This window comes from Zonotrichia albicollis, chromosome 25, assembly GCF_047830755.1.
Source record: "Zonotrichia albicollis isolate bZonAlb1 chromosome 25, bZonAlb1.hap1, whole genome shotgun sequence".
NCBI lineage: Eukaryota > Metazoa > Chordata > Aves > Passeriformes > Passerellidae > Zonotrichia > Zonotrichia albicollis.
The window spans coordinates 3,855,550-3,882,821 of record NC_133843.1 but is presented as its reverse complement, the minus strand read 5'-3'; the positions used below and the strand labels follow the sequence as shown (position 1 = coordinate 3,882,821).

At 45.7% G+C, this 27,272-nt stretch overlaps 1 protein-coding gene across 6 annotated transcripts in view; it reads right to left on the bottom strand.

The window, feature by feature from the left end:
• The window catches only part of CAMTA1 (calmodulin binding transcription activator 1), a 242,706-nt gene that overhangs the window by 100,243 nt on the left and 115,191 nt on the right, over window positions 1–27,272 (bottom strand). For all 6 annotated transcript variants that reach the window (XM_074558614.1, XM_074558616.1, XM_074558612.1 and 3 more), the window contains one exon: window positions 9,519–9,590. In XM_074558614.1, coding sequence (XP_074414715.1) covers window positions 9,519–9,590 — 72 coding nt within the window. The remainder of the gene's footprint in view (window positions 1–9,518; window positions 9,591–27,272) is intronic.

The following is a 27,272-nucleotide window of genomic DNA, read 5'->3' as shown; positions in this document are numbered from 1 at the left end:
GAGCACTGGGAGCAGCCATTCCCTTCTGCCATACCACAAGGAGAACAATGTGCACTGAATCAAACACTTATTTTGTCCTGGTTACATTATTGGGAAATCTGCTTTTCCGGGAAGAAGAGATTTTGCAGTGACTTAAACTGATAAAAACTTCAACCTCTATTTCACTCTGTCATGCTTTCTTGGCTGCCCATGGCCACTAAGCAGCAGGAGCCAGCAGACAGTTGTGCCACACACACCCCACAGCAGCACGAGGAACAGAGGCAAAGCTGATGTTTCAGGGAAAAATATGTACAGAGATAAAAATTGTGCACTTTTTCCTTGACACAGAAAATTATCCCCTTAGGAAACGATCCCCTTCTGCCTGTTCAGAAGCAAAAGCCATTTAGGTTTGTCCTTCTCCTTTGGCTTTTGCCCCTCCATTAATACACCAAAGAAGACCATGATCTCACAGAGGACTAAGGCTGTGGTCCCTACACCCCATTTCCACAGCCTCAGAGGGGAGCACAGCATTTTATAGAGTAGACCATGAACTTGGGGCTCTTTTTGCATGATCTCACAGAGGATTAAGGCTATGGTCCCTACACACTATTTCCACAGCCCCAGAGGTTAGCACAGCATTTTATGTGTGACCATTTAGTGCTGACCATGAACTTGGGCCTCTTTTTGCATGATTTCACAGAGAACTAAGGCTGTGGTCCCTGCACACCATTTCCACAGCCTCAGAGGTGAGCACAGCATTTTACAGTGCAGACCATGAGCCTGGGGCTCTTTTTAAGAACCTTCACTGCCTCTCACTAAGGGCACTCCACCATGTGTGCACTCATGGGTCTAACAGCCACTCTGTCATGGTCTGACCCACAACACCACCAGGGGTGTGGAGAGAGGGATGCAGGGATGGCTCCCAGGTGGGATCAGGTGGCAGGATGCAGGTGGCAGCTGTGGGAGGTGACAGGGATGGAGATTCTTCACTTCTCACCACTGAGGCAGTGTGAGACACAAGAGGCATCAGAGCTTCATTAACCCAGGGCAGCGCAGACGTCAGTGACAGCTGAGGCAGCCAGCTGATAGAAAGGGAGTAGAGACTCCTTCAGAAATGAAAGATTATTCTGAGAATAAAAGCAACCAGGGTAATCAGCAAGACGTTTACAAAGGCGGAGGATAGAAGGAAGAGCACTCAAACCTGCAGGCACCTGGGAAGTGATTTATCCAAAACACTTACAAAAGTGTTCCTTAACAAATAAAATACAAGGGTAAGTCACTGCAGGCCAAAACACTGCATATTAAAGGAAAAAAAACCCCTGCATTAGAAAGAGAGACTTCAGCCTTGGCAGCATCTGCTTCAAGTCCTCTGCTGCCCACGCCAGAACAAACTCCAGATCTCTCAACTCAAATTGTAATTTGCTTCACTACAGAATTCCCAACTCAAGCCCCAATTATAACTCTCCAGTGAGGGTGAAACTCCAGCCAAGGCTATAATACATTCACAGACACCTGCAGACCTAATAATTGACCAGGGAGGACGTGGGTGAGCTCAGCAGAATTGCTGCATTGCTCCTGCAAGGCTCGGTGTCCTACACCAGCAAACAGCTTCACTACTGCAAGGTGCATAATTTAATAAACCATTAACTCAAACCTGAGGTGAAGTAAATTCAGCGTATTATATATTTCAAAATAGCATTAGAATTCAATTTAAGTGTCACCAAAAGCCTAATCCTCAGTATACAGAGCATATTAATAAGTGTCTTGGAGCCTGTGGTTTGATTTCATTTCCAGCTGGGCTGTTCTGCCGCATGGCTGCGATCCCTGCTGCGAGGATGTGACAGAAGCACTGCCCTGAACCAGAGCAGGATCACAGGGATGACAGTCCCACCCTCTGGGGTCTTCCCAGGAGAACACAGGGGTGGGAGCTGAAGCACAGGAAATCCTGCTTCCACTGGTGTCACTTCTTGGTGTCCCTGCTGAGGTGCTGATGATCCCCACTGACAGCAGGCTGCTCACAGAGCCCCCAGCCCACCCCTGCTCTGAGTCCCTTGGCAGCAAAACTCATTTTAGGTAAGGCAGGAGCTCCTTTTCACGCTGAGCTGCTGGATGAGGCACAAACAGGCACCCTGTGGCTGCCCTCCAGCCATGTATGGTGCATGACAGGGCTGCAGCCCCCAGGGAGGGACAGAGAGAATGCTTTCCCTCCCCTGGGAAGGAAAGGGCAAATGGGGCATTATTTCCACCAGTGCTTTCCTCCCCTGGATCAAGCATCTAGGAAAAATGAGGCATTACTTCTACCAATGCTTCTCTCCCCTGGTCAAGCATCCAGGAAAATGAGGCATTATTTCTACCAGTGCTTCCCTCCCCTGGTCAAGCATCCAGGGATAATGGGGCATTATTTCCACCACCAATGCTTTCCTCCCCTGGCTCAAGCATCCAGGGCAAATGGGGCATTATTTCCACCAAGAGCACCAAACCTTTTCTCCCTTTCTCTGGGAGCTGGACACATTTTGGCCTTTTCTCCATCGCCTCTGCCAGAACTTCTCTTGATCAGCAACCCAGGCACATCCCCCAGCAGTTTGGGAAATGCATCCCTTCTATAAATGACAACAGATTATTTAAGCAACAACTAAAGCACTCTGACTGCTTTTTAGTTTGCTTGCATTAACGTCAGTCTCCTCATATATCTAGGGAACGAATCCGGGATTTTCTTTAAAATGGTGGAGAGCAGTACAAAAATAGAAGCCTGCTTGTCTAAAATAAAGTTATGTGTTTGAAAGGGTTGGAAATTGTTTTTTAATCACAGGCGTCTTTCTTCTGGAATATAGTCTGCCGTCTATACATTCTGCTCTTCCACCCAATTTCTCAGGAAAATGCAGCAAGTGTGTTAATAAATAATTTATAAAAACATTACAAAAGATAAAGCACTGCTGCTAAAACATTTCCAGCCTTTGACACACCAGTTCATTTGTAATCCTCTTTGCCTCCCCTTCACTGGAACATCAGCAGAGGGTTTGTGCTGCTGCTCTCACAGCCCCACTTCACCCACCCATCTCTGGTTCACAGGGATCCAGGCAGACACCAGACCAAGCCACAGCTCAGTTTTATCTACTGTAGATTTCTGTCTGCATGGAAAATGTTTCTCATGGAAGCAACATTCTCATTATTTTTGCCATTTTGCATGAGAGGATGGCTTCAAATGCAGGTGGCTGTCCCAACAAACAGTTCCCAGGGTTTGTCCTTCCTCCAGCAGCACACAAGCTGTGCTCTCTGTGACACTTCACTGGGTGGTTGGGAGCAGGATGCAAAAGACCCTTTGTTTCTCTTACATAGTTTCCCTGAAATTCTCTTTCAGGAGTCAGTATGTTAGGCATAGGACCAAAAAAAAAAAAAAGAAACACAAAAAAACCCTGGACAATTATTACAAAAGAGTTCACAGAACCCTTGGAATTTCAGTTGCACCGAGCAATAATTTTTGCACAGCTCCACCAACTCCATGAGTATTTCAGACCTTTAATGAACCCTGAAAACCATGATGGGAAATCTTGAGACGTGGCTGTTCCAGTGACTGCAGCAGCAGGGACACAGCAGTGAGCACGGTGCCTTCGGAAGGGCTGGTGAGAGCATGAAAGGAGGGAAAGAAGAGAGCATCCTTCAGAGAGATCAAGCCAAAGGCATGTTAAGGAAGCATGAAAAGGGTACCCACAACTTCCTCATCCTCTGAAAATGCTTGTGCATCGTGAAACCAAGTGATAACACAAGACTGCTGCATGTCACAGACACATTTTCTGAAAAATCCTTTCCTTGGGAATTTTCCTCCTGAGAAGCTGAGAGGCCTCAGGAACAAAATGTAAACAATGGTTATCTGCTGCTGTGGAATGCAACAGGTGGATCTGTGATTGGTCTCATGTGGTTGTTTCTAATTAATGGCCAATCACAGCTGGCTCAGACAGAGAGTCTGAACCACAAACCTTTGTTATCATTCTTTCTTTTTCTATTCTTAGCTAGCCTTCTGATGAGAACCTTTTCTTCTATTCTTTTAGTATAGTTTTAATATAATATATATAATAAAATAATAAATCAAGCCTTCTGAAACACGGAGTCAGATCCTCATCTCTTCCTTCATCCTAAAACCTCTGTGAACAGAGTCACTGCTGCATCCTGCCAGCCTCTGGTACCAAAGGCACCTCTGCTGCTGCAGCTCAGAGCTAAATCAGCACAGATTCTGCTCTTCTGGAAGTGCTGTTTGGTCTCCCCACACACAGCACAGCTCCACATGCACACAGGGCACTGGAACAGGAACCACAAGTCTGCTCTGTCAACATCCCAGTCATGCTTGGGATGTGCAGCCCCACTGAAGGTGGTTTGGTACCACAGACCAAGCTCTGCTGTACTTCTACCCCACTTCATTTCATCCCACAGGCTAAAACACACTTTGGGAACAGGTGCCAGCATAGCAGCAACAGTTTGTAACCCTGTTAGCAGAAATGCACAGGCTCCTTGTGCTGAGGCCTCACTCACATCCCACCCCCCAACACACAGGACCCAGCTGAGTGCCCATGTGCAGCACAGCACTCTCTGTGCTTTATTGCCCAGCCACTTTTATTTCACCCAAATGAAAAATAAAAACCCATTACTAAGCAAAAGTCTTGAGAAATTTTATGAGATTGTAATGCTTCCAATTTATGTTGAAAAAGCCCCAAATCCTCAAGCTGTCTGTCGCTGCTCCAGCCAGGGAGGCAGGAGATGCTGCTGACACAGCACAGCACAAGTGATCAGAGAGGGAAATGCTGCTCTGACTGGGTGCTATCAAAAATAAATGGGAAGGGCTTCCTCTTGTTTAGGGCATAATGGAAAACCATAGCAAAAAAATACAGAACAAAGAGTAAATTTATGCAGGACAGTGACAGATGTCATGTAGAACATTTTAAATGAGTTTTAGGTCTTGATATTTTCTGCCCACAGCTTTCAGACAAGATGTATTTTAGGAAGGGAACACACTCAGGGGGCATCAAGCATCAGTGCAGACACTCATAGTAACAAACTGCTGAATATTCAAGTGTATCAGAAGGAAGAATTCAGGGGAAAAAAAACAACAGAGTAAAGAGAGAATATTGCAAAAGCCTCTGCCATTCAATCAGTGCTTACACATCCTCTGCAAGGCACAGCTGGTGCACACAGAGCCACAGGAACAGTAATTAAATACCACTACCCAAACACTGCCCACCCCCAGTGCCCCCCCAGCATCTCCCACTCGCTCCTTCTGTGGCAGGCAGGATGTCACACCTGCCATCATGTCCCTGCTGCTGTCCCTGACTTTCTCCTGCCATTTCCAACCCTACAGAGAACTATTCCATGACTTCCATGGCTGCTGGGAGCATCCTGTGCGTGTATGAGCAATAAAGATGAAATGCAGTTTCCCCCCAGGCTCCCAGAGAACTGGATTATCACATTTCAGCAATTACTGCAAACACTGGATTTACAACAGGGCTCTGTGGAGCTCTGCTGTGTCCCTGTGCCTGCCTGCATCCCACTCTGTTCCTTGGCTCACCTGCCACTCTTCTGCACCAATTCTGAATTATTCAGTGAGCAGTTAATGCATGTGCAATGTGAAACAGCTCTCTGCCACCTCTCTTGTTAGTCTTCATTTGTTTAACTGGCCAAGAGGTCTAAATTTACAAGTTTTTAGCATGATCCTATAGCACAGTTTATGTACTTCTTATTAAGATATTTTTAAAATATGTATTCCCTCCCATCCCCACAGCACCTGAAGGAGACATCAGTATCTGCTACAGGTGGAACACAATGAGCCTCTAACAAACCCAGCATCTGCAGCTGTGCAGCACAGGAGTGGGAGTGAGCAAGGGGCCCATCACAGCCCATGGGTGAAGGCAAAGCCTCTGTAACCCTGGCAAGCAGCAGCCTGCCTGGCAGCCAGATTAATTTTCAGTTCCTGGGGTGCCAATTTCCAACACACAGAAGGGAACTCTGCATCTCCCTGCTCAGCTGTGCCAATGTTTGAAAATCATCCATGTCTGAGAATCCACATTTTCCCTCCATTAGTCAGTACAAGTACAAACAAGGGGTTTTCTTCTTCTTTTTCCATTGACACAAGATCTGGTAGTATGCTGAAGGTCTAACATGGGCAGCCTGAGTCCTGCCAGTGACAAACCAAGGCACTCAGGGTCACAGCTGTGCCACAGCCCTGCAGGGGGCTGGGACCTGCCATCACCCCTATATCAGAAAATAATTCAGCAGCTCTGCTCCACACTCAGTGAACTGTGGGCAGCCAGGGCTCTGCATCTTCTCAGAAGCAAACAGATAATGTAAAACAATAAAAAACTGAAGTTCTACTGAGGTATTCCCCAGCAACCAGTGAAGAGGCTGCCCGTGTCCTCATGCCCATCTTCTCCTCTGTCTGTGTCACTCAGCATGATCTCATATCTCTAGAGATCAGATAATCAAAACAAAAATACGAGAACTAAATGTAGGAAACCACTACCTTGGGCATGCTTTCTTCATTCAGGCCCAAGAGTGAGTGGCCAAGAGAGCATCCATGCAAGAAGCTGCCAGTGCCCGGGTTGGGACCATGTCCAGCAGGAATGTGTCAATGTTGGCAATTACAGCACCTATTACAAATACTAAAGGTCTGTGGGGTAAGGCAGCACTTAAAATCTGTTATCAAGAAAGCTTGAAATGTCTCAAAAATGTGAAACCCCTTCAGAAGAGAGATGAGGTGGAGGCCCCATGCAGCAGACCCAGCCACAGCTGCCAGCACCACAGCCTAAGAACTTCCAGCAGAGACCCAGAAAACTGAATCAGGCAGTTCCAGATGATTGGCTCTCATTTCTCATCCCTCTGACCAGTCTGCAGGGAGCAGGCACATCATGTCAGTCATAAATGACAACACAAAGTTGTTTAAGTAAGAAATTGGACATCATATAATTAATGGCTATGGTGCTGTGTAAATGCATGAGAAAGGCTGTGAGCCCCTGTGGCTGCTTTGAGTCCTGGCCTTTATGCTGAAAATGTGAAGCAGAAAAGATCAAGAACATTTGTGTGGGGATTTTTAATCAATATCTAACCTGACAGTAGGATTTGGAGGAAGATCATCCCATAAAACATAGACAGCATTGCAGACTAATTGTATTTACTCCTCATTGACCACAAACTCCACAGAGAGAGTCCCAGGAAAGTGCTGGATGTCCCCCCAAAAAGGGGAAAGTCACCCATGTGCCTCAGTGAGCTTTAAAGCTAAACATATTACACATTGCCCTTGATAGTAAAAGGTTTTAAAATCATAAAATTCAGGGAATTAGAAAGAAGCTAGACTTAGTGGGGCCCTGGAAAAATGCTAAAGATAAGACTCTGAAAATGTTAGGGTTTGTGTTTGCCAGATCATGTGAAATTGCACCTGCGTAAGCAGTATATGATGAATGATATAATTGTTAGATATGATGATTGCTTAGTAATTAAATATAATTATTGTTTAATCGTAAGAAGAATCATGAGAAATTATGTTAGAAGTTTGAGGGGGACCACGAAGACCCCATGCTTGGATGAAATCTATGTATACAATAGAACAATATACGTTTAATAACTAACATTAAAGTTATATAACGATAGAATATAAAAACATGTTCATCCCGAACCCCTGTCGGGGTCAGATTTGGGTTGGTACCCCTGACACCCAGAGCTCTTCAATAAAAGCATCTGCATATAATCATTCTGTGATTATGTGTTTCTGAATGCTAACACCCTAGCTACACCTATTTTTGTATATCAAACTCATTTACCAGTGAAAGCTTCTGAAGGAGATGCACAAAACACCTTCTGTCTCTGTGGTGTCGCTGCTCCTGAATTCACCATGGAGCTGAGCACAGGCAGTGTGCAGAGACAGGGAAGTGCCATCTATTCTTGGCCAGCTCCTTTCTGCTGGCTGCACAACCTTGAGCTCATGACTGAAGGATGCCCGTCGGTGCCTGGAGATGCTGCCATGAATCACAGAGCCCTCCTCTTCCTCCCACAGCCAAGGCACAGCACGTCCTTGTTGAGGAATACCAGTCTACCACAGCCACAGCGACATGTCCCGCAGCACATTTTATAAATAGGCTTCTAAGAAATGTACTTCCCATCCTCTTGACAAAAAGTGATTACCAGAGCAAAGAAAATGACTAAACATTGATGCACACCCTGTGGAAGTGAAGAGCCAGACCCGGGGGAACAGCTCAGAGATCCTACAGTGCTGCAGTGCAACCCATCAGGGAGCTGCTGGCTGAGAGCCACAGCAGCCAGGGCCAGCAGCACTTCCAGGGAGCACATCACAACGAGAAAAAGCAACACAAAGCTCAGAAATGAAGAGAAAAGAGGTGACCTTTGGGGCCAGGAGCTCTCGAGGAGGACAAGCACAGCCTGGGCAGCTGGGAGGGAACGGGATCGATGCAGCCACGCTGTGGATTTCAGCCACAATTCTCCTCTCCCACCACTGCAGCCAAGCATCTCCTCTTTCCTTGCACACAGCATTTTTATGCCACAGATGCAAACAGAGCTGAGAACACACAGATATCACAGAGGAGGGTGACATCTGCTGAGTGTTTCCTTGGATTATGTCCATTGTGGGTTGTGAGGGCTCTGTCCTGCCCCAGTGACAGCAGCAGTGCCTTCATTTTTTAATATGGAAGTGCAATTGCAAAACCAGGAAGAGAAACAGGAATTCTTTTCCATTTCCTTCTAGAAACAGATGCCACTTTCCTCGGATTTGTTTGTTTTCAGGACCATGGGAGTTTAATCTTTAAAACAATATTTTTACAGTACGTGTCAAGTGCCATTTCATAATGAAAGAAAACAAATTACTTCCACTTTGTACACCAGAGTAACCAGTCAAGAATGTGAACAGCTCCTCAAAGGTGGGGTCAGCAAACACCCCCCGGGCAAATTCCCACATGAGATCCTTTGCACACCCCCACAGCCCCAGGGGAGCTGCCCAAACCCTGTGTAAATAAGAGGAAAATTTGGCTTGACTCCTCCTGGGACTTTGCTGTTCCCACAACAGCCAGAAGAAAAAATCACTGAGTGACTTCAAATGCTCCCTGGAGACAAAATATCTCACTGGAGGAAAGCAGATCCACTGCAGGGCCAGCTCCAAGGTTCAAACACAGCCCCAGGGTTCTCCTCAAAGTCAAGCACAGCCCAGGGCTGGTATCTCTCCCACACCACTGTATGCCACAGTATGCCACTGTAGCACCCTGCATTCACTTGTCTGGCTCCTGCCTTGCTTCAGGATGGAACAACACAACCAGAAACCTCCAGAAAGTCTCACTTGAGCCAACTCCATGTTTAGAGAACATATGAGCTGGCATCAGCTCTGTATTGCTAGAGAAAATACATAATCCCTCCAAACAGAGACATACAACTGAGAAGACCCAATTCCCTTTCACACAAACAAAACCCCCCAGACAGCAAAGCCCAGGATGCTGATCCCCCCTGGCAGCAGCTTAACCAGGTGACCCCAGAGAGAGAACTCGTTGTCATCCTACCTGCAGAAGCCAGTAGCACCTTCTGTGAAACGTGGGGATGATGGAGGAATGGACATAGCAGCCATACAGGCACTGGGGACACAAAAAGAGAGAGAAAGCAGAGTCAGGTTAGTGCAGGAACCACCCCAAAGAGGCTGTGCTGGGGATGGGGCAGCAGAGAGACCCACAAATGGAGATTGTTCTGCCCTTGGGCTGGTGATGCACAGACAGCACTGTGGTTTACACCCTGGTGTAAGCACTGTAAGCATTGCCATAGGAGACAGAAACCCCTCCCTGCCATGCTACCCCCACCCAAGGGGGTGCTCAGTCCCATGACACAGACCGGGCTGGTCTGGTCTGGCCTTTCTATCTTTGCTCCATTGTACATTTTTTTTTTTTTTTTTTTTTTTTTTGCAAATACAACACATTCATCTCTTTTTCCATGGTTTATCTCCTGGGTATTTAAACTGAAAATGTTGTGTTTGTAAACTGAAAAAATTGCTGTCAGATATTTTAGACAGCAAAATGCCAAAATACAGTTTGTTTCTTTTCTTCTTTTTGGTTGTTTTTGGGGGTTTCTTTGTGGTTTTTGAGGTTTTTTAAAATGAATTCTGCTTCTCTGATTAACTGAAATCAGCAAAGCCGAGGAATTCTTTCTGCATTAAAAACCCCACATTTCCACTATGTTAGAACTTTTTGGTTGGAAACCAAACCCAGTGCCAACCGAAACCCACAGAACTGGTTTTAATTGCAAAGATCCCGAACTCAGAGGGGGACATGTGCACTCAGTGAGCACATGGGGCTGCAGCAGTTCCCCCTCCCCAGGATCACTGCTCACAAGGTCGGCCTGAATTAAACAGGATTTAAGGACTGGCTGCTATCACTGAGTTATTTTTAAAACACGAATGACAAAGATTAATAATGTTTTTTTTAAAATGTGTCAAGGGTACATTCCACACACTGAAATGCAGGGAGGAAAAACAGACGAGGGAAAAAAGCCCTGCAGAAAATAATCCAAAGAAAAGCTTAACATTTAAATCCCTCCCGAGGGTTGGAGAACAGCTGCCCTGACAGTGACTCCTGCACATGGCACTGCATGGAAAGGTCTGCAGTGCTCAGTTCTGCTGACTCAGAGCTGGTGCCCCCAGCTCCAGAAAGCAGCTTGAGAGGGGCAGCATCTCCCAGTCCAACCAGTGAGGATGGCAAAGCTGGTCTGGAGATGCTGGAGCAGCCTCACAGCAGCCAGGGACCACCTTGTGAGATATCTATCAATTTATTCCAGCCCCCCTGACTTGTTTCCCAGCCCAATTTGCTGTGGAGTCGATGGAAACTTTGCCCTGATTAAAACAAAAGCCCAGGCTGGGCTCTGTGCAGCCCGTGGGGCACAGCAGGCAGGAGCTCTGCCCTCCCTCTCCAGAGCTGTCTCGCAGATAATTCCAGAGCTGTCAATAATGAATCACACAAAAGCCTCCCACCTTCATGAAACTGGCTCTCAACATTTCAGCAAACCATTAAAAAAAATCCTAACGGCTCACAGAAATCAAAAAGCATACAGAGCACAGAAGGAATTTCTTAAATTTTTCTTTTCTTTTTTGTTTTTCCTCCCCACTGGATGGATGTTTTGAGGCTGGATGTCTTAACCTGGGCAGCTGGGATGAAGGAAACCCACACAAGTGAGCAAGATCCTGGCCTTGGAGAGACAGGAGGAATTGTCCCCACTGCAGCAGAGAAACACTGCAGGGGTGAAGCAGACCCTGGGAGCCCAGCACACAAAATGAGTGATGACAGCAATAAAAACGACATTAATTTTGGGGTAAAAAAAGCGTAAGAAAAAGTTGAGGCTATAAATAGAAACCTGGGAAATCTGTGTGTCATTGTTTTGGAGGATTTGCAAGATGAATGGGTGAAGCTCTGTGGGTGACACAAAATCTGCAGCTCAGCACGTTGAGGGGAGGTGGGTGTTGGATATTCCTGCACTCAGAGCTGCTGACCCCTGCCTGGAATGGCCCAGGGCTGCTGAGCAACCAGCCAGCTCAACATCCTCTGCAAATAATGAGGAGAGTGGAATCACCACCCTGCCCAGCCAGAGCAGGCACACAACCAGGGCAGAAGTAATACCTTTAGCTAAAGCAGCCTTTAAAATAAATTCTTGCTCAAAACAGGCAAAGGCTGTTTTCTTTCATTTTTTTTAAATTCTTTTTTAGTGGGAAGGTAGAAAAAGGTAAAAATGCATAAGAAAAAGTTGAGGACATAAATAGAATACTTGGAAATCTGTGTGTCATTGTTTTGGAGGATTTTCAAGATGAATGGGTGAAGCTCTGCGGGTGACACAAAATCTGCAGCTCAGCACGTTGTGGGGAGGTGGGTGTTGGATATTCCTGCACTCAGAGCTGCTGACCCCAGCCTTTGGCTCTAGGATGACCCAGGGCTCTGAGCAACCAGCCAGCTCAACACCCTCTGCACCCAATGAGGAGAGTGGAATTACCACCCTGCCCGGCCAGAGCAGACACACAACCAGGGCAGAAGTAATACCTTCAGCTAAAGCAGCCTTTAAAATAAATTCTTGCTCAAAACAGGCAAAGGGGGTTCGTTAGCTGTGTTTTCTTTTATTTTTTTTTTAATTCTTTTTTAGTGGGAAGGTAAAAGCTGCAGAGGCCTGTGTGTCTGTGGAGATGTTAATGCCAGGCTGGGCACTCAGCCAATGCATTAAGTGAAATCGAATTCCAGAAACCAGCTTTAATCAGCAGATTTTTAAGGTTAGAACGACTCTCTCCTCTGCAAGGCTTGCCAAGGTTAATTCTGTCCTGAGCAGGCTGAATTAATGGGCTGGACAGAGGAGAACATTTTTTTTCTTCGTGATTCTCTTTTAAGTTCACAAAATCTCAAAGAGAAGAGAAAAGGCATTTTGGAGCAGTCTGAGGAGGAACAACACCTCAGCAGCTCATTGACTGCTGTGTGGAGAAAACATTGGCATCAGCCTGACCCCAGAGGAGCCCTGGGCAGCACCAGCCAAGGGACACCCGGCTGTGGGGATGCTGTGGGTGCCCATGGTGGTGGCCTGTGGTCCCATCACCCATCAGGGAGGGTGTCCTTGTCCCTGGAGATGACCTGAAGGATGCTCTGAGCACAGATCATGTTGTGCCACCATGGGGATCCCTCCTGTGCAGATCACCAGGATGAGACCCCCACACTGCTGGGTACCTGGATACCCATGGTGGTGGCCCTTTGGTCCCATCACCCATCAGGGAATGTGTCCTTGTCCCTGAAGATGACACCGTGTGTGTCACCAAGGATTCCCAGAGCACAGACCATGTCCTGGGATGAGACCCCCACATTGCTGGTTGCCCATGGTGGTGGCCCTGTGGCCTCATCACCCACCAAGCAGTGTGTCCTTGTCCCTGGAGATGACCCTGATGGATGCTCTGAGCACACACCATGTCCTGCCATCATGTCCTGCCACCACGGATCCCTCCTGTGCAGATGATCAGGATGAGACCCCCACTCTGCTGGATACCCATGGTGGTGGCCCTTTGGTCCCATCACCCATCAGGAAATGTGTCCTTGTCCCTGGAGATGACACCGTGTGTGTCACCAAGGATTCCCAGAGCACAGACCATGTCCTGGGATGAGACCCCCACACTGCTGGATACCCATGGTGGTGGCCCTGTGGCCTCATCACCCACCAAGCAGTGTGTCCTTGTCCCTGGAGATGACCCTAAAGGATGCCCTGAGCACACACCACGTCCTGCCATCATGGGGGTCCCTCCTGCACAGCTCCCCAGGATGAGACCCCCACACCTGCCCCACTGGAGGAACCAGCTCCAGGCACCTCCTGAGCAGCCCCACACTGCTGCTGGAGGGTCTGGCCCTGCCAGCTCTGCTGCAGCTCATCCCTTTACAATTCCAGGGGTAATTAAAGAGGAAAAGCCTTCTCTGTGTGCAATTACAGCTGCCCGCCCTGCCATTTGTATGCAGTGCACATTTGGCATTACCAAACTTCTGAAAACTGGAGGGGGAGGAATATAAAATCAAATTATTAGTGGATTTTTTTTATCCTGAGCTCCTTAAAGTGATTGTGGCTTATTTAAAAATAATACAATAATGCTGAGGTGTTCTTTCTTAACAAGCATACCTTGGGAATGGCAATAAGAAAGCAGGAGAATCAAAAATTCAAGATAGGGTTGGACAGGCTTTGAAATTCTTCTCCCTGGTGAGTTCCACTAGTGGATATTTTAAAAACCCTAAAAACCGCCTAGATTTTGTTCAGATTTTCACACTGAATTCCCAATTCCCTTAATAAGAAGCTAAATCAATCTTTAGAGAACAAATCACGTAAGACCTATGGCTGTACATTATTAAAACATACTTGAGTAATTTTCTGGTGGTAAGGCTTCAGCTTTCAACACCCCAGGAGCCTTTGGACAGCAGGAGCAGGATCTGTGCAGGTTACTGGGGAAAGGACCCTGCCCTCTGCTCCTGGCTCTGTGGTGGGATTGGGAACGTGCTCAGCTCCCTGGGACATCCCCATGCTGCTGGGATCTCCCTCTCTTGGGATTTTTACCTGCTCAGAGTGACTTTGAGATACGTTAGAAAGTTTTTCTTTCATAGCTCAGTGGTTGAAGAAGGAGTTGAACTCTTCAGTTCTCCATCTTAAGGTTGTTTATCATATCTTATCTGTAAATTTTTCTCCTGTTCAGCTGAGGTCTGCTCAGCAGGACAGACAGAGGCACTCTGCCTGCCCCAGACAGTGTTATCTTTTTATCCTAAAAACTACATATGCAATAGTTACAATTACTTTCCAATACCTTTCATCTATGTTCAACAGTGAGCTTCTACTCTAAACCAATCTAAAAATGCCAACATCAAAGCAGAAGATGGAGGCCAATAAGAAGAAGGAGAAAGGCTGGACGCGCTTAGATTCTTCTATCTTGCTCCTTGAACTTCTATACTAAAAACTCTAAAAAATCTATTTTTCACTTTGTGATAAATTCACCATCATTCTATTTAAACTTTTGTGGCTTGTAGTTCTTCATATCAGGTTGGTAATTGTTTTTTCCAAGGGCTAAATCAAAGGCTCAGGGGTCTTGGGCTCTGTGCCAAGGTCTCTGAGCCTCCTGGGCAGGGGCTGGAGTCCTCCAGGGCAGCCAGAGGAATTTCCTGGGTTCCCACATCCCTCTGTAATCACTGATCATTCCAGAGCTTCCTCCCACTCTCCATCAGGGAGCAGCACACTGCTGCCATGGATCAAACCTCCATGGAAAGCCATGAGAGGGGTTGGCTTTGTTCCTCTCACCACCCTGGTGACAGGGTACAGTCTCCTGAAGCAGAGGCTGTATCTGAGCCCAACCATGCTCTGCTCTCACCTTGCCTGCTGTAACCAGCACACATACCCAGACTGTCTGTAACTCTTTGGTTTTGTCTCTTATTGTCCTAAACCTAATTGTCCAAATTTTTATTACTCTAATTTTGTTACTATTTTTATAACCATTTTATTACTATTCAACTTTTAAAAATTTAAAAACAAGTGATTGGTGTTTTTCACAGAGGTGTGTTACAGACATCTTTTATGAAATTTTTTTTTTAGGATTTTTTCCTCCTGAGAAGCTGAGAGACCTCAGGAACAAAATGTAAACAATGATTATCTGCTGCTGTGGAATGCAACAGGTGCATCTGTGATTGGTCTCAGGAGGCTGTTTGTAATTAATGACCAATCACAGCCCAGCTGGCTCAGACTCTCTGTCTGAGCCACAGGCTTTTGTTATGATTCTTTCTTTTTCTATTCTTAGCCAGCCTTCTGATGAAATCCTTTCTTCTATTCTTTTAGTATAGTTTTAATATAATATATATCATAAAATAATAAATCAGCCTTCTGAAACATGGAGTCAGATCCTCATCTCTTCCCTCAGCCAAGAATCCCTGTGAACAGAGCCACAGAGGCAACAGGAGATTCTCAACATTCCCCCATCCAGACTGGCCCCAGTTTAGCTTTTTAAAGCAGCAAACAGGGAGGGGAAACCACGTCTGAACCCTGGGGAATCCCCAGGGCCACAAGGCTGCCACCAGAGCTCTTATTTTGACTTAAGGACTGTCATAATATAGGAATGCATCCAAAATTTCCCATTACTGCTGCAAATCAAAACCAAAACGCTGCTAACCGTGTTTTCTCACTCATCATCTCAGAGAAACACAGATATTAGACAGGTTTGGATTTTCCTCTGACGTTCATAAATAGTAACTTTGATTCAGCAAAGCACAAAGCCACGTGCTCAGATCTCAGCCTGGGCTGAGACACGCTGCTGGCAAGGTTCGCCTTTTATCGATGTCAACAGAATTTAAGCAATTGCTCATACTTTGCCAGGTTGGGCAAGGAGTGCCTGGTACTGACAGCAGATCCCAAAAACATTCTTAACGTTTCCAGGCAGCTGCAAAACCCAGCGAAGCTGAGCCTTCACTTTCCAGCTGTGGCATCAGAGCTCAGCTCTGTGCAGCCCTGGGCTCAGCCTGGTGCAGGCATTTTGGGTTTAATCCTGTCAGTTCTTCTCCTGACACATCTCAAACCCCCCCATATGCCCTCAATGCCACTGGTAACAGCTCCGAGATTTGAGCCCAGGGCTCTCCTGTGATGGTTAATCAAGGGAGGAGAGGTTACACATGCAGGACATCGTCACATCTGGAGGCTTTTGTTAACAAATATTGTTCTGTTTACCTCGGGATTCGTTAGAAAGCAATTTTTGAAATGTTCAATATTTAATGAAATATTTAAATGTTTAATGGGTTCTTTTTCAAACCCTGTGTGGGTTGTGGGGTTCTGAAGTCTCTGCAAGGATTGCAAGGGTTTAAGTTTCTCACTGTTGGAAATGAATCCTCTAATGACATTGGCTTAATGACAGAAATCAGCATACAGGGGGACTGATGCTTCCACAGGCAGCAACACCCATTGCCCAGCCCACTGCAGGATCATTGCTATGCATCCCCACATCCCCACTGCAGTGCCTGCCTCTTCATAAATGCACATTTCTTTATTAATACAGGGATACTTTAATCTTAGCCCAATTTTACCTTTAGGGAAGCTCTATCCCGAGGCTGCCAGGAGCTCAGACCCTCCAGATGCAGTGGTGTGATTTGTATTCAAGGCAGCAGGTCTATCTGTCAACATGTTTGTCTCCCTTCTCTGCCAGCTCTTATTTATAATCCCATTCAGATTAATGAATGACAGTAGTTCTCATCACAAGAAATTTGATTAATCAATTTAAGTGCTTAATCACCCTGGCCTGGGTGAAAAGCGCACTGGAGAGATGCTGCCTGGATAGGGGCAAAGTTGCGAGATGTAGGAGGAAAACATCCTCACCTTCCCTCATGAGCAGCTCGAGCCAGGAATGTGCACTGGATCCTTGTAGCTTTCCAAGAGCTCAGAATTTTCCTAGGGCCAGCAGTCATGGCCAATTAGTAATGAAATATCCACCTCCTCATCTGACACAAAAGGCTTCCTACTACTCACCTCACTCCCTGCTACCCATGTTGCTCAAACTGAACCCAAAAAGTGTCAATCATAAAACCCCCTGCAGGGTGCTGATGAGGATAACACACCTGGTTATCCTGCAGCATCCCACTCCCCATTAGTGCTGCTCATTGCGCCTCAAAGACTCTCACAGCCTGCCTGTGTCACCAGCCTGAATGCTCCAGAATAATCTCCAGGGTTTTCTGGAGACCTGGGAGGTGTTTCAGGTGAGGAGGAGGAGTAAGGCTGAGCAGAAATCACTGATTTGTAGGACAGAGGCCACACAGTGTGAGCACTGCTGTAGCTGCTCTTGCAGATACTGTGAATGACATGATAAACCCCAAAAAAACCCTGTGACACAGCTCCAAAGAGGCTGTGCTCAACCAGGTGTGCAGGATATGGGAATTCCCATTGGGTTCCCACATTCACCTCCACTACCTAAACTCAAAGGGACTCATCTCAGAGGGAGGTGGCCCATTTGGAGCTGGGTACAAACAGGGCAGCACGAGAGCATCTGATGACACCTGTGTGCAAGGGATCACTGAGAGCAGATCTGTGTTGCTGGGAAGGATGAAAGTTTGACAAGAAAGACTCACAGATATGTATGTTTAGCAGAAAGATTTTTAAATGTAAAGTCTGATGAAGGAATCAAGTTTTTATATAGAAGAAAAGAATTGCTGAGCCAGTCTTACTAGATAATTAATATGTTAGTTAGAAGGGGTTTTTATGACTTAGAGCAAAGGATAAACCCACCTCAAACAAGAAGATGTTTTTACCAAGCAGAAAGATAGCACAGGCAAACAGGGCAGCAAATGTAGCAAGTAGAAAAAAGGTCTCAGAATTTTCCACTGCAAGAAAACTGAAAAACAACTTCTAGCTTAAACTGTAATGTACTAACTTGCAGTGATTGGAGAACAGTAACATGAATATGGTAATTACAGTAACTATGACAGGCTATGGGTAAAAGTAAAGGTATAGATTGGTTCTTCTGTATGAAGATGCTCAGCAAAGAAAAGTATATAATGCATTGGAACCAAAACCAAAGAGTCTCCAGGCCTGCCCGCAGCTGGAGCTGACAGCTGTGGGCACAGCTCTGTCACCCACGACCCTGAACTGCTGTAACATCTTGGATACAATAAACTGCATTTTGAAGAGCCCCTGGAGTCCCACATCCCTCATTCAGGCTCTTATTCTGGGTGACACATGCTCCACATGACAGCCAGGCTCCCATACTTTCAGGTGAGGGAAAAGCATTCCCAACATCCCTGATGTGAATTATTAGGAAGAAAAGTTGTACAAGAGATTCTTCTGACTCCACAGGCCTGTGTTCCACACCAACACTGCCCATGTGGGATACAAAACCCACTGTTCAGGAATTTCCTGGGTGCCTAAACACCATAAACCCCCAGAGTCTCCTCAGCCTGTGCCACCCGACACCACCCTGTGCAGGAGCTTCCTGACTGTCACCACACGGTGAGAACTGTGAGCTGCAAAATCATGGAGTGTATTAATGTCACACTGAAATATGACACAATACACAGAAGTATTTTATATTTATTCTCTTTTAGAAATGTTAGAAAGACAATATAATGAGAGCACTGCAAACAAGTCAAGCGTTTTCCTCCTAATCTGGCAATAAAAATGTCAAAGAAATGCCTAAAATCCTAATAGGAGAACAAAAAAATAATGGGGTGGGCTATAACAAGGATTTAGCTGCAACTTTACTTGAAGGCTTTAATCATGTCTCCTACAACGTCAATGGAAAATCAGATACAAAGCTGCATGAACCATTAATGTCTGTGCTGGTTGCCTCAGCTTATTGGGGGGCTGAGACTGAACAGATCAGGCAGAGGCTAATGAAGACAGGTTGGGGTTAAAATACTTTTATATCTGGGGAAACTGCACAAAAGGAGGATTACTGAGCTGGTCTTGGTGGAAACTTGACTGAGGTAGGAAAGGCTGTGTCAAGAGCAGCAGCACATCTCCAGCCCAGCTGCCTCCACCGCAGCCATCATGGGCAGACTGGACCCAAGTGGGAAACCTGGTTATTATCTGTCTGATTCTCTTTTTTGGGAAAGAAAAAAGACCATCACAGCATGGGGGAACCAGACAAAATGTGACAGTGCCCTGGAGAAATGGTATTTATGGTATTTTTGCAGACACTCTGTAGAAACAAGCTACATCTGGAACAGGGCAGGGCATGAGCAGATCATGTGAGGGATGTTGGTCTGACATGTTCACTGTCTGTCTGACACAGCCAAATCAGGACAAGTCTAACAAATCCAACTTGTAGGAAATATATAAATATCTAAGAGAACTTTGGGCAGCTATTAATTATACATGCAGTTTTATCTTGGATTAATTTTGTGCTGGAATGGACAAGAAGCCTTCGCTGGGATCTTTTTTTGGCAGCCTCCCTTGGGCAACATCAGCCTTGGAGTTATCTGCAGACATCCCACACTGCAAAGGGCTCTGCTTCTGGGTCCTGTTCTCTTTACTCCACTTGTTCACAGTAAATGCTCATGACCAACACATGTCCATCCCTGACTTCTTTGCAAAGGTGGCACAGTGCCACTGAAGCTCTGAAGTTTCCCTTCCCATTTCAGGAAGCCATTTAAGGTTTTCAGTAGCTCCTGAATTCTGATAATTGAATCCAAGCGCATAAAAAACTCAGAAGGACCTGACTTTCAAACCTCCTTCCAGAGAATCCCTTTATTAAAAAGCATTTACACAACATAAACCAAATTATTATGTATGCCAATACTAAATCTTCCCATTCTGATTTAAAATCCCTACAGCCCCACAGGCAATGGCAGGAGCTACAGGAAGCATTTAAGAATGTCTTTCTAGACAAGTTGTTGTAGAAATACTAAGTTTATACAGCTTACAACCAACTTATCAATATTTCATTTCTGTCTCAAAAACCCAAACAGAAAAGCAGCAATTTCTCAAGACTAGGGCACCAAAATTTACTGAAGTTCACTACCAGCAAAGAGCTGAGTGTTTCTGATGTTCAATAAACAGTGAAAAGGTCAACGTTTTACTTGCATTAATTTTTTATCAGAGAAGGGAAAGCGCATTTTCATGATAGATAATGAACACTGGAAGGGGTCTGCTATGGCAAGATACACAAAATGGGGGTACTCTCCATATGAAGTGTCTGAACCTCAGAGCCCTTCCTGGTGCCTGCCTGAGGTGACAATATCACTGGGATTTATCTGAAGTGACTTTATCACTGGGAATTTGCCTTCTGAATAGCCCTGCAGGGCTGTTTAACTGTTATGTCACTTGGACAGCTGAGAAAGGAAAATACAACCCTAAATACAAAAACTAATATCTCCCATATGCCCTGAGACATTCTGGAGGGTAAAAACAGAGAAGGCAAGCTAAGAGGAAATTTTCTTCTTGTAAAATAATGGTGATTTCTATTCAAAGTGTAGCTATCCATTGCCAATGAGTTATTTCATTCTTTCAGGATGGGACTAGTAGGCAGTGGCATCATGGACCCTGGGTCTGGAGCATCCCACTCCTCCTTCCTTTGGGTCACTCTGCCTGGGGCTGTCCCTGCACTCCTGTGAGTGGACTGTCCTCCAAGAAACACCTGGAGTCCTGCCAGGTACAGAACACCAGCCAGGCCCTGGGACCCTGGAGCTCCCCAGACACCTCTGTGAAGGTGCAGCCCTTGGGATGTCACTGCCACTTCTCCTGCACACAAACTGACCCACAGGGATTGACTTTCACTGTAATTGACCTGCCACCAGCACCTAATAACAGACCTGGGGGGCTGTGATGATTAATTAGATGCAAGGCTTCACACTAATGAATCTTAATGGGATCTCACACATTCCCCTCCAACCTTTTGTACTCTTTAGCTAAGAAGCCGAAAATGCTCACAAAGGACATGAGTGGAATTGCAGGTTCTTTAGCAGGTCATGAGGGTTGAAAAGTCTCCCCCAAATGCATCACTGAGGTCACCCAGGCCTCACTGTGGGAGTGATGGTGGCATCAGGGCAGTGCTTGGCTCCAGCACAGCCTCCTCCAGCTGCAGGGTCTGCACAGAGAAGGGGACCTGGCAGTCACACAGCACTGACAAATGAAAGTCAAGTGATTAGAGCTGGTATGTTCAACAGTTTTGCTTCTAAAGTGCTTTCTGCATATTTTCTCAATAAAAGCAAGACAGCGCTGATGAGCTACATGACAAAACAGAACGCTGAATCATTTTTAGTACATCACCTCTTCTCATGCACAGGGAATCTTCTGTCTTCCCCATCACAGCCAATTAGAGCATTCACAACATTTCTTCAAGGCTGACACTGATTAGAAAAGATCATGAGACTCGTAAGAGACAATTCCATGCTTTTTGTCATCAGGTCTGTTCTCTCCATCCTCCTGGTTTCCGGGTGCTTTACTGGCAATGGCACAGCAGAATTTTGCTCAACCCAAACAATTTTTTCCTTGACTGCAAGTACAAAGTGCAGCTTTGCTGATGTCAACAGAAAAGATGGTTTTCCTTCAAAACAGCAGGGGTGTGTTTGGGGTATGGAACAGCAGCTCTGAGCCCTGTCCCCTGCTCCTGTAGCAAACAGCATCCTGGAAACCCTCTGTCCTTCTGCAGAGAAGGACACAGCTGGCTCAGGAAAGAGAATGGTGCTGAGCAGGAACTGAAATGTCATTTGAACATGAAATGACTATTTCAGCTTTTTTCAAGACTGACATGGTGAAATGCCATCCCTTGAAAGGAGTCCCTTCTTACAAAACTTGGACCCATACATGGAAAGTTGAAACACTTTCTGAAATGTTCACTGGCTGAATCCAGCTCAAAAGGAGATCAGTGCTCTCATGGGTAACTCACAGTGTCCAGAGGTTCACAGAGCTGACAAATCACAAGAAGATTCACAGCGGCACATGCCAATTTAAACAGTGTTTGTTTCGTTTTTGTAAGCAGAAGCTTTTCTGCATTTGGGAGAAAGGTGCAGACAGACACCCGTGTGCTTGTTCACTGCCAAGAGAAAATGCTTTGCTGAGACTGAGCACTGGCTGCAGCACAAAACTGAACAGCAAGATTTTCTCTTGTCACTGAAACCAAGTTGAATCTTGAAGGAAAAGCAGAAGAAAACAGAAAATTCTAGGCTGCTTCCTTCCCAACCTCCCACTGACACCACAAAACTGTCATTAGAAATGAGTCCCACGGGCAGGCAGAAATCTGTTCCCTCGGCCACACAATCCATCATCTCCATCCAATACGCTGCCTGTAGGTTTACAAATCACAAGGAATTTACCAAGTGGCTTTCATAAGAAAAAGTGGACAATAAATCATCATCACACCGAAGCCACTCATGTAACACACAGCTTCATTTTCATGCCAAATTTCATAATTGGTAGCTGTAAAAAAACACAAACGCTTCAAAACTTCCTTATCCGAGCAGTCTTCAAAAATAATGATGCAGTATTGAGGATGGACGTTAATTAAATTATTCACCTACTCCTTCTTTTCTAATTCCATGCTAACCTGAACGGGTAGGAATATAGTCCTTACCAGAGCCAAGGCTGCACTGTCCCAAAGAGCTTTTGAAAACAACTGGTTTTACCTGCATTGAGCTCTGGGGTCTGAAGGACAGGGACAGTCCCTCTGGGATTCCTGCCACTGCTGTGCAGTGGCTGCAGCACCTCCTCAAACTTTTGATAAATCCTCCCCGAAATGGCAATTAACACCTTTTGCAGGTCACTCCACAAGATTAATTTTCCAAGCACAGATTAATGAAAACGCAGACAGAAGTGTTTAGAAAATATTTTCCCTATTAATCTTCATCAGCAGCAGATTACCAGCAGGGCGGATAATGAAGACATCGGCTCGTTAAGGTGAGAGCAGGCAGGGAGAAGGACAGGGCTGCTCTCCCAAGCACCATCAGCAGCTCTGTCACCACCATGGTGACAACCACTACTTCTGGTTGAAAGTTTACCCTTAAAGCTGGGAGGCTCCTTTTTGACAGAATTTTTCTAAGCCACACACAGATCTCAAAGGGATGTTTAATTGAATTGGATAAAGAGCCTGAAACAAATACAAAGGCAATCCTGCAGAGGAAACCTGCCCCTGAAAGGAGCCCATGGTCACTGCAGAGCTCATGGATGATGGCTCTGTAAAGACAACTGAAGCTGTAATTTTTGACTCCCAGAATCCCTGTATTTCCCCAAATTACCAGGGTATATTCCATGTTTCTTTCTCTAACAACTGCGTCTCACGCAGTTCAAGCAAACAAGAGCTTCTTTCCTCATTTAATTTCCTTTTCCAGCATTAACCCTCTTTCAAATTAAAAAATGCTCTTCTGCCCTTATTTTTCCAAGCTCATCGCTGGCAGCATTGCATTTTGATGCAGTTTGGTTTGGGTTTAGAAAGAGCAAATGTGTTGGTTTAGGAACCTGGCAATGCTGCATTTTGATGCAGTATGGTTTGGGTTTAGAAAGAGCAAACATGTGGGTTTAGGAACCTGGCAATGCTGCATTTTGATGCAGTATGGTTTGGGTTTAGAAAGAGCAAACATGTGGGTTTAGGAACCTGGCAATGCTGCATTTTGATGCAGTCTGGTTTGGGTTTATGGTGTCGGTTTAGGAACCTGGCAATGTTGCATTTTGATGCAGACTAGCTGAGAGCCTGGTGTGGGTTTAGAAAGAGCAAATGTGTGGGTTTAGGAACCTTGCCTGGGGTAAGGAAGCACGCTCCTGCCTGCTCACTACAGAATCAATCAAAGCTGCACTTAATGGAAGGACAGGAAGGCAGTGGGAGGAGAAGCTGAAACCACATCCCGTCCTTTGTCAGCAGCACAAAGCTGCACTCCCTACCCTTCAAAACTCCTTGCAGGCGGGTGGGAAGCACTGCGGGTGCTTCCTCCCAGCAGCTCACTCATCCTCCTCCTCCTCTGCGCCCGCACAGCCTTCGGACCAGCACCGAGGGCTCGTGCCAGCTCCGAGCTGAAATAAACAGGACAGCTGAATGTAGTGCTAGCAAAGGTGACCTTCAAAGCTTGCTGGTGTTTAAATTCAGTGTGCACCCCTCAGGAATTAGCCATCACCTGGTTAACGTGAGGGATACCGCTCCAGCATGCCGGAGTGCGCTTTATAATGTGAAAATATCGTCGCTCTCTGTCAAGGTTGGCTTGCAAGTTGAGTTTGTAATAAAAAGGTGTCTCTCTAATGACGTCAAGGAAAAGGGAGGGATGGACTCAGGCTAAAGTGGATTGTGACTGTCAAGACACCAACTCACCTCTCCCTTGCAGAGCAGGGGAACCCAGTGAGGATAAAGTTTAATGCTACCCTGTTTAACGATATTTTCACTGCAACCGAACTGTAAAATTAACTGAGAACTAACATTAAAAAAGGACTTTTATTTTATGCTGATCATTAAGTAAGGAGGTTTCACACTTGAGATCTGTTATATTAAAGGGGGCTGAAATTGCTTGTATCAATTACTTTATTCTAAGTGGACAGACTTTTTACGAAATACTGAAACTGTTTTGTGACTATAGAGGAGAAAGTAGCCAAATCCTGGGTGGGAAGGGATCTCTCACCTCCCTGTGTGTCAGGGGAGCTGCTTCAGACTACAGGTTTGGCACATGGCATCATCCCACATGACCTTTGGTGGACCAGGGGCCTCATTTTCTGCTACTGAAACAATCTTCTTCAGGTTCTACTACCTAAAGTAAATGAAGGTTCACTCCACAGGAGCCTGGTAACTTTGCTGTTTACCTTGTCAGTAAATACATCTACAAGTGAGGTTTAAAAAAATAACAAACTGAGGAGCTCAGAGGAACACTCCTCAGCATCACCCAGACACTGAATGAGTGGACATACACACAGAAGGAATGAAAAAACTGTTTAAGCAGAAAAGCAGCAAGAGCATGAGCAACTGGGAAGATGCATAGCCTTAAGTGAGTTCTGCACCAAACTGGCTGCTCCAGCAAGCAGGAGTGAAACACAGCCCCTAAAAACTGATGCACTCCTCTAATGAGCTCACTGTGGCACCTCTGATACAGCTCAGTGCCACTACAGGTATGCAATTAATTACAGACCAGGTGTAATGCACTTTGCAAATGGAAATTCTATTAATATGTGATTATTAGTTCCACAAAAACTTAATTATTAATTCCATTACTATTGTCACCAAAGGCACAAATGCAGTTTGAAATGTAAAATCCCCCTCAGGTAACTTTAAGGCACACAAAAAATGCTGCAAGGAAACAAGGTATTTGGAGGATCGTCAGGCCACTAAAACTTTCCAAGCACAATGCAACCCACCCAAAGACCTGTGCTTGCACAAGGGCACAGGCAGCTTCAGGAAAGTGCTTCTTTCTGCAGGTTGTGTGTTTTGTTGTGATCATCCTCATCATCCTCTTTTCTCCTAACATCCAAAAAGAGGCATTTTCAGGTGCTGACTTGGCAAGATCAGGCTTGCCAGTGAAGGATGGGTTATCCCCGTTTATACAACTGCTCAGTGTTTATTTCAACACGAGCCAAAGCTCAGCTGTGTGAGGGGGACGAGCACATGGCAGTGCCAGCCATCCAGCTCTGCTGCTGGCACCCACGAGCAGAACTGCTCTTTGTCATACACCCACAGCCAGGGAGGCTCCACGAAGCCAAGCCCTAAATTTAGAAGTCATCATCCCAAAGCTGTACGTGAAACGATTCATCATGATGACAGCAGCAGCATGTGAAATGGAGTCTTTTGGAGAATAACGCAAACAGGTATTTGCACCTCAAGTAACATTTCAGCCCATCCTAACACATAACAAAAATTGAATTATATTCTGAAGAGGAGGGAAAAGAGAAATACAGTGAGAAGGAAAAGGACCTTTCCTGCCCAGAGTGGTGCTTGGAATCTCATGAGTACATAACCTGCTGCTTCACAATGGGTGGGGCTTTTCCAGGGTCCTATAATGCCACTGCCACAAGGCTTAACCTCAAATAACACTTCAGCCCATCCTAACGCATAACAAAAATTGAATTATATTCTGAAGGAAAAAAAGAAACATAGTAAGAAGAAAAAGGACCCTTCCTGCCCAGAGAGGCCCTGCTGTGTTGTTCAGCAGCTCCTGAGTACTGAGCCCAGCACTCCCATGTGTGAACACCATGGGCATCCTCTGTGTCATCCCCCTGCCTCAGTCATTATCTGCCCTGCAGCTGGCACCTGACTGGGACAGAGACTCAAAACTCCAACACAAGCAGGGACAGTCTTCAGTGTGCATTTACCTGCAGCCACTCTTGCTCTGGTCATTCCTGTGCCAATGCCAGCCCTCATTTTTACATGATTTTCACCTCCCTACTTTATTTCTTTGACATTTGTAGATGGAACAATTCCATCACTTCCCAGCCCTGGTTTTGCCAGATTAAACAAGCTTTTTATTTCTCCTCATAAAACAGCCCATTTTCCTGATCTGACCTGTCGCTTTCTGTTCTGCTCTGCACCAGTGTCCCCTGAACACTGCACTCCTCCATTGTACACAGAGTTGTAAATGACACAGCACCACCTTGCTCATGGCCCCATTGTGCCCCACTGCTGCTGTCATTCCCTCGCTGAAGCACCCAAAGGACTGCACATGCCATAAGAGCCATTAGCACACGCTGTCTGAGGTTAAGGAACTCCAAATAACACTCAACAGTGTGTGCAAGCCACCCTAAATTGACTGATGAGAGATCAATTTTAGCTGGAAAGATCCTCCAGTGTGCAAAATGTTGGTAAACACAGGAAATTTAACTGAGCATGGCCTTAGCAAGCAGGACATCCCCAGGCTGGGCAAAGGGAAATTAGAACATACCTCTAAGAAAAAAAGGGATGTAAAAGCTAATCTCTCATTGCTGTATTCCCAGTCACAAGCTACATGTTCATTATCTTCCATTAACATATTGTGTCCTCTTCCTTAACTAATAAAACATTTATCTCCAAGGAAATTCTGTAGAAAAGACTGAATTTGCATTCACATAATAGACATGCCAAAATATAAGATGCAAAGACTTGGTATTCCAACTAAGAGTGTTATACATGATTTGTGTTGGTTTCCCTAAATTCCAGAACAACTCCAGTGAATCCCATCCCTGCCAGTGGCACTGTAGGATCTGACTGCAGATCTGCTGCATTTACTGAGGGGACAACACTGAGCAGGAACTGCCCATTTGGGCTGCACAGGTTTTGGGGCAATCACTCCCATAATCTAAATGCAGCTGCTTAATTATGCAATTCACAAAGGAAAAGCCAGGTGACAGTGAAGCACTCGGTGGGATAAAATCTG